This window comes from Micropterus dolomieu, linkage group LG14, assembly GCF_021292245.1.
Source record: "Micropterus dolomieu isolate WLL.071019.BEF.003 ecotype Adirondacks linkage group LG14, ASM2129224v1, whole genome shotgun sequence".
In the NCBI taxonomy this organism is placed as follows: Eukaryota; Metazoa; Chordata; class Actinopteri; order Centrarchiformes; family Centrarchidae; genus Micropterus; species Micropterus dolomieu.
Window position 1 is genome coordinate 8,393,575 of NC_060163.1, and position 7,861 is coordinate 8,401,435.

Sequence of the window (7,861 nt, forward strand, 5' to 3'; positions counted from 1 at the left end):
TGAGAGAGCTGAAGATGGGTCGAGGATGGGTGTTTCAGCACGACAACGACCCTAAGCACACCGCCAAAGCAACAAAAGAGTGGCTGAAGAAGAAGCACATCAAGGTTCTGGAGTGGCCTAGCCAGTCTCCAGACCTGAATCCAATTAAATCTTTGGAGGGAGCTTAAAATTCGAGTTGCCAGGCGACAACCTCGGAACCTGAATGATTTGGAGGCTGTCTGCAGGGAGGAGTGGGCCAACATCCCTGCCGAAATGTGCACAAACCTTGTCACCAACTATAAAAACCGTTTGACATCTGTGCTGGCCAATAATGGCTTTTCTACAAAATATTAACATGCTGTTTGTCCAGGGGGTCAAATACTTGTTTTTCCTCATCAGATGGTTATCAATTTTAATAAATTCATATAATGTGATTTTCTGGAATTTTCTTTGGGATTCTGTCTTTCACTGTTAGAATGTACATATGATTAAAATTATAGATCGTTGCATTCTTTGTAAGTGGGCAAACTTGCACAATCAGCAAGGGGTCAAATACTTATTTCCCCCACTGTAAATCATTAGTATAAGGGAGATGCAGCTCCCTGCTTAATTTGTGTATCGACAACACTCACATATCCATCTCTTTCGATGGTGGCACGAATCTGCTCGGAGCCAGGGGTGACTGTGAACTGAGCTTTGCACTTCAGGCCTTTATCCAAAGCCTGCTTGGCCACAGAGGCAGCGCGGCCCATGTCCTCGTAGCTGGAGTTGGTACAGCTGCCGATCAGACCTGAAGGAGTATGGAGCCAACAGAATGAGTATTTTGCTGAACACAAGCCGCTGGTAATTTTCATGCACTGAAATGCAGCACAGTAAATAGCAGAAGGTCTAAAGCAGATTCATCCCTGGTCAGCTCTTACCAACTTTAACCTCCAGTGGCCAGCCGCTCTTCTCAGCAACACTACCTATTTCAGACACTGGGTGAGCCAGGTCAGGGGTAAAGGGTCCGTTGATGTGTGGCTTCAGCTGGAGAAAGAAACAACACAACGTTCAAGGAAATCAGTTATTCTTAAATAAACTAAACTGTGAGTGAAGCGAAGCTCTCACTTATTTATATGTTTTGCAGAAATTTATGACATGTCATGTTTAATTGTAATTAGGGCTGAATGATATTTGGAAATTAATGTAATTGCAATTTTTAGGTATAATGTTAACGTAATTCAATGTTCTATATATTTACACAAAAACATATGCATGTTTGCATGCACAAAAGGACCTGTGTCTTTCAGTACAAGACAATCACTCCACCTTACTTAACAGCTATTTCAATTGAAAATTCTTGATCAATCCATTATTACTGCAGATGTCAGCCATGATAAGAAGGAAGGGGGTTAGACAGGGACTGAATAAAATGGGATGCTTTATGTGCAATGATGGGAAAGAAGCATCAAATTATAATAATTTCAGAGAAAGATCATTTGAGAATCATGTCATTGCAATAAATATCATATACATCTTGCTACCTACAGATAACAAGAAACAAAGTTCACCACAGTGTATTATACATAAAGCGCTCTATACAAAACCCACAGTTCAACCTCCAATTAATGAGTCCTTACCTCAGTTCAAATCTCCGCAAGACTCCATCTCTCAACAAAAACCTTTATTTTTTTTTCGACCCAGCAAGCAAGCAAACAAAAAAAATAAAAAGTTGTCCAACGAAAATAAAACCAAGTGACACCTCTCGGGCCTAATAGACAAGCTTAGTAATTCTCCGACAACACCGGAGTAGATATAAAACACCAAAAGATAATTGTAAAAAAATAGACAGACCTCGTCCAGATTGAGCTCGATGACCTGGTCATACTCGCAGCCTTCATCTGGTACCAACAAGTCAGAGTACTCGTCAGCCAGAGCAGCGATCTCTGGGAAGAAACAAGAGAGGAAGCGTTAAGACACTAACAAGACGCCAAACTTGCATTTATAACAAGTGAGTTTCCATGAAAATAAACATTTACAAATTGTACAACATTATGAAGGACCAAAGCACTACACATACGTCCACGTCCAGTCTTCTCCAGGTAGGTCCTCATGCGGTGGTTGTAGGGGAACACGGAGGTCGTGGCTCCAATCTCTGCTCCCATGTTGCAAATGGTGGCCATTCCTGCACACAATAAAAAAGATTAACATTACACATAAGCCAAACACAAGCTACATAAGAGAGATAGATATCAAACTGTAATGAAGTCAGGATGAACAAGCTTCTTTTTTTTTTTTTTTTTTTTTTTTTAACTGACCAGTGCAGGAAATGGAGTCAACTCCAGGCCCGTGGTATTCTACGATGGCTCCAGTGCCTCCCTTCACTGTCAGGATGCCGGCCACTTTCAAGATAACATCCTTAGGAGAAGTCCAGCCTGAAAGGGTGCCTGTCAGCTTCACACCAATCACCTTCAAGAGATTGATGAGTGAATTATGTGAAAGATTTAGAGGTGGAAAGAAAACCAACTACTGTTACTTTGGAGAAAGAAAATTCAAGAACATTTAAGAAACAGGTGAAAGGAAACAAGAGGTCCAAGACGACACAGAACAGAATGTGTGCAAAATATTGTTTTCTGCTAACCTTGGGGCACTTGAGCTCCCAGGGGATTCCTGCCATGACATCTACAGCGTCTGCTCCTCCAACTCCGATGCAGATGGCACCAAGCCCACCACCATTTGGTGTGTGGGAATCTGTGCCAATTAGCATCACTCCTGGGTAGGCGTAGTTCTCCAGGATGATCTGTTTTTGTATGACATCTTCACGTCAGCTTGCTAAAATAACAGCGGCTTTAATAACTGTCATTTCCAGGCACTACATCCATTGATACCTGGTGGATAATTCCAGAGCCTGGTTTCCAGAAGCCAACTCCATATTTTGCACCAGCGCTGGACAGGAAGTTGTAGACCTCACGGTTGACTTCCTAGGACGAGAATCAGGATGACAACTTTTGGTAACAAGTCATTACAATTACATCAGTACAATTAACATAAACAAACAAGACCCCTCACCTTTGCTCTGGCCAGATCTACCACTCCTCCGGTCTGGGCCTCAATCAGGTGATCACAGTGGATGGTGGAGGGCACGGCCACCCTTGGCAGGCCGCTGCTGATAAACTGCAGCATCGCCATCTGGGCTGTAGCATCCTGCATGGCCACGCGGTCGGGACGCAGGCGCAGGTATGTACGACCGCGGTCGATTTCCTGGTTGTGGGGGTCATCGAGGTGGCCGTACACGATCTTTTCTGACAAGGTGAGTGGCCGGTTCAGCCTGGACAGAAAAATGAAACAAACTTTAATTCATAGTAGGATGCTACAGCAGGAGAGGAGATTTCAGCGGGGACAGGGCAGATGGTGAGGATGCAGCTACAGTGTGAAAAACAACAAATGAAAAATAGCAGAATAATTAAAACTATTGAGTTGTGGGGTTATAATATTCTCAAGTTTTATATATTACAAGATAAATATTAATACTTTAGAAATTAGTTGAAAATGCACCGTGAGTCAGGCTGACTGACAAGAGTTGGTTAAGGCTACTACTGTGATGGAAAAACTGTGGTAAAGGACAAACAAACACTACAAATCAAACAACCACACAGATGTAGCGGGAGTGTTCAGAGGAAACAGTGATGTGAGCCAGAACAAATATAGAGTAGATTAGGAGAACACTGACCTTTTTCGCACAATGTCGATGCTGGACTGGAGCCTCTCGTAGTTGATGAAGGAGGTGGGCTCAAAGCGGCTCATAGACACGTTGGCCTTGGCTCTGTAAGCTGCTGATACATGCAGGCGCCGTGCACCATGGCCCAGAGCCAGCTGGAGACGACAACAACAACCAAAACATGGTACAAGTACAAGCGTTACCACAGAGCTGTGGACAAAACCAAACAAACACTATTAACCGCAGCAGCACTGTTTCCCCACATACAGACTTTATTTGGGTAGCTTAAATAAATAGATTAGGGCTACAAGATTTTTATACATTTTAGAATCAATTTTCTATCCATCTTTTGACAATCTTCTTGGAATAGAGCAGATAGAAAATATTATATATATATATTATATTGTGCCTAAAAATGTATTGATTTGGAAAATATGATGGATATCAGAGTGAACAAAAAGTTGCTTTCAATCAATTATGAAGCTAAATCAAGTATTAACAGATCATTAGACATCACAGAGCCAAAGAAGGGTTCACATTTAGGCTGGGCAATATCGATATTTATTATTCACTTTATTTTGGTGCAAACTAAAATTTGGTAGAGTTACGATTTATATTTTTGCAATTCAAGTGCTTTTAATGACTCAAGTTTTTCTCTCAGATTTTCACAAACAGCTGAAAATGGCAGTCAGGGCTCAGCCCAATGTCATTAACTAGACAACATGTGATTTTCAAAGCCTACAAGAGGTATTGTTTAATATGTCGATATTAGAAGACAGTGTTATGTGCTCTTTTTCTTTTAAGTCTCCCAGGGTTCAGATATTTAGTTTAGACAGCTGGTGGTCCCTTATCTTTAACTGTTCACCTGTGCAAATCTTGACAGCACACTGCTGTGTGAAATATGACACACATCGTGCTAACTAAAAGACCGAATAAATTACTTTACTTTTAAGCAATCCCAAATTATTGGTTAAGACAGTGCTTATGGCATTATTTATTATAATTTAAGTTAAGTTTTCCATCTTTTACACGCTGCTCGCCTGTCTGTGCCTGCTGGGAGCTCTAACCTTGTAGTTAACCTTGCTATTAGACACCAAACTCCATTTCTAAAACGAACCTAACTATGTTCATTTAAAGGATAATTGTATCTATGATGACTTGTAGTAAACTGAGACATTAGCCGTGTTTTATTAAACCAGTGCCAAACTAGATGTAGCCCACTGGATGCGTTCAGTCAGTCAGGACACGATGACCTGGCCAGCCGGCCGGTGACTGTTTCACATGCTATTTCTCATCAGAAACGGCTCTAGGAGCTTTAAATAGATCTGGTTAACATTACAATGGGTTTATTAAATCTAACACAGCAGGCGACATCCTTCACAGGTTTGTAAATATGGTGCAATTCGCCAATTTCAGTCTCTTACCTGCAGCCGGGCGATAGTCAGGCAGTAAGTTGCCATTTTGCTCACTGACAAAGATGTGTCGGCCAGTGGTGACGTCACGGTTTTGTAGGCCGCGGTGCCGCAGGTCCTTCAAGGGCCAAACATTTGGGTTAGTTTGACTTTTTCAGATTGTTTACAAAAATGGGATTTAAACTTATAATTATCAGTCTCAGTTTTATGTCGCTTATATGTTTAATAATATATACATTGAAAACAAACCCCTGCAAGAAACAATGTTTAATGTTTGATTTAGTTTTATAAAACAGACAGGACGGTGACAATTTTTATTTCATTTCAGCTTTTTATTTAAAAAGATATAAGTCGTACACAGCCTCATTGATTTTATTGAAAATAAATTATAATATATTTTTGGAGAAGAATGTGGATATGGAGCAAGATCAGTGACTGTAACGTTATATACAAACAGGATGAAATGATAATCGTTGTCTTTTCTCTCCCCTCCTGGAGACGCTGGGTGGCGGTAATGCAGCTCCTCGTACAAAGTTTCCCGTTCAAAGGTGAAAGTTCAACCAAATCAGCAGCGCTCGTCTTACGTTAGGCGACAATGGCTAAACATCATCCAGATTTGATCTTCTGCAGAAAACAAGCCGGTGTCGGTACGTTTTAGCCTATTTAAGTCCACGGATTATTTAACAGTGTTGTTTCTGCTGCAGCTGGAGGCTCTTTGTTGTTGTTCTGCTCGAGCTAACGTTAGCTGCCATGCTAACAGTTACAGCATGGGTTTCATTGAAAGTCTGTTAGTCTTGGTGTTAGCCTACAAATGTCTCAACAAGTCTCTGTCGCTACGGTGATGTTAAAATTTCACAGAATATTACTTAAGTGTATTTAATAATGGACTTCGCTAAACATGAGAGAGTGAACGTGTATTCACCCTAAGCTAGCAAAGCGATATGAATTAACGTTATTATTATTAGCACTGACTGCTTTGTTTTCTTTCCTCAGCTATCGGGAGACTTTGCGAGAAATGTAAGTGTTTCCATCTTTGACTAATATAACTAAGTATTTTAACCCTGTTTTCCTCTATGTTTTAAGTAACTATTAAAGCCTGCTGTCGTAAGTCTTCTTCATCTTTGCATATGTAACAATAACGTTATCTCTGCATAAGCATTTAATGAGACAATAACATTTTTTGACATGACAATTGTTCACAAAAACCAATCATGGTTTCCCAGCTAAAAAGAGAAGTATAAGTTCATGTCGTAAACAAGATGTGACATATATAGTTCAGCCAAACTAACCTTTGTATGCTTTACTTTCACATTGTTGTTAAACCTTTGATATTTGTACAAGCATCTGATTCTAGCTTTGTGATATATTTTGATATCTTTTTATTAACGCAAACCAAGTGTTTACTGTACATACACCGTCTTACAGTTTCACATCTGGAAAAGAAAGCTGTTCAAAGATCTCATTGAGTTGTGGATAGTTTCTATAAGGCTTTACCTGTTATTTCATAGACTAAAGAATCAATTATCAAAAATATCGGGATCAATCAGTAATGAAAAAGTTTGTGGCTTCTGTACATTGACACATACACAAACATACACGTTTGTTTTAGTGTGACATTATGGCAGGTTAAAGTTATATCTTTAAGACACATTTTTGAACTTTTCCAGCGAACTATAATGTCTTCAGTCCTTAAAATAAAGCAGGTTGCAGCTGTGGAAGATGTCAGTGATACAGCACGTCAACGTTCATTTAGTTGCGATGTGTTTTCAACATCAGTGAAGGCTGCGTTAACATCAGGTTAACTCTGTACAAACACTAAATTCTCAATCAATTATCTCATCTGTCTTTCCTCTGCTCCTTTCAGGTGATGGAAAATGTGTCATCTGTGATTCCTATGTGAGGCCGTGCACGCTGGTGCGCATCTGTGATGAGTGTAACTACGGCTCCTATCAGGGACGCTGTGTCATCTGCGGAGGGCCTGGAGTTTCTGATGCCTACTACTGTAAAGAGTGCACCATCCAGGAGAAAGATGTGAGTGTCCTAAAGCACATGTAGCCTTTTGTTGTCTGTCACTGTGCACTGAAGCTGCTAGACAGATAAATTATTATGACTTAGCAAACCTTAAAGAAATAAACAGCACTTTGAATTTAATCTGAACCCTGCTGCAAATACAAGAATTGTCCAGCTTCTTTTTTTTTTTTTTTTTTTAACGGGCTCCTTTGTCCTCCTTTCTGTTTCCTTTACAGCGAGATGGCTGTCCTAAGATTGTGAATTTGGGCAGCTCCAAAACAGACCTGTTTTATGAAAGGAAGAAGTACGGTTTCAAGAAGAGGTGAAGACGGCACGGCCTAGTCCTTGATTTAGTTTTCCAGCTTTTGAAGATTTTCTTTGTATCCTCAAGAAACATTTTTTGACATGTCAATAAAGCTCTCTTTTATATTTTTGTCTTCATTTTCCCTCTGCTTTGAATGTTAAAAAACTCAAGAATACTCACAGGCAGGCTTATAACACATCAGGTGCTTGATATTTATATAAGTGCCACCATTAACAAACACTTTACTGTCCCTAAACACAAAATATTTTACAGCTTAACCAGGCTTCATCCAGTGAGATTCAGCATTTAGTTTGTCATCAATTGGTACCTGAAATAAATATACTTATTACTGTTCAATTATATTTTTATTACATTCGTTAGAACCACAAATTTACAGTTACAACGAGAAAGGTAATCAATGCACATAATACATTTTTTTTATCTAATCAAACTTTTACT

General features: G+C 39.8%; 2 protein-coding genes across 2 annotated transcripts in view; one reads left to right on the forward strand and one right to left on the reverse strand.

The window, feature by feature from the left end:
* aco2 (aconitase 2, mitochondrial) overlaps nucleotides 1–5,166 on the reverse strand; it is a 10,509-nt gene extending 5,343 nt beyond the window's left edge. Inside the window, exons 1-10 of the mRNA XM_046067949.1 lie at nucleotides 5,101–5,166; nucleotides 3,689–3,831; nucleotides 3,028–3,286; nucleotides 2,847–2,939; nucleotides 2,600–2,758; nucleotides 2,277–2,427; nucleotides 2,039–2,143; nucleotides 1,813–1,904; nucleotides 900–1,005; nucleotides 612–769 (exon numbers count right to left, since the gene is read on the reverse strand). Coding sequence (XP_045923905.1) covers nucleotides 612–769; nucleotides 900–1,005; nucleotides 1,813–1,904; nucleotides 2,039–2,143; nucleotides 2,277–2,427; nucleotides 2,600–2,758; nucleotides 2,847–2,939; nucleotides 3,028–3,286; nucleotides 3,689–3,831; nucleotides 5,101–5,136 — 1,302 coding nt within the window. The 5' untranslated portion in view covers nucleotides 5,137–5,166. The remainder of the gene's footprint in view (nucleotides 1–611; nucleotides 770–899; nucleotides 1,006–1,812; nucleotides 1,905–2,038; nucleotides 2,144–2,276; nucleotides 2,428–2,599; nucleotides 2,759–2,846; nucleotides 2,940–3,027; nucleotides 3,287–3,688; nucleotides 3,832–5,100) is intronic.
* Nucleotides 5,167–5,526: 360 nt separating this feature from the next.
* On the forward strand, nucleotides 5,527–7,527 carry phf5a (PHD finger protein 5A). The gene is made up of 4 exons (XM_046067951.1): nucleotides 5,527–5,735; nucleotides 6,082–6,105; nucleotides 6,953–7,119; nucleotides 7,335–7,527. Exons 1-4 carry the CDS (start codon nucleotides 5,684–5,686, stop codon nucleotides 7,422–7,424), a joined length of 333 nt encoding a protein of 110 aa, XP_045923907.1. The 5' UTR covers nucleotides 5,527–5,683; the 3' UTR covers nucleotides 7,425–7,527.
* The last annotated feature ends 334 nt before the right edge of the window (nucleotides 7,528–7,861 follow it).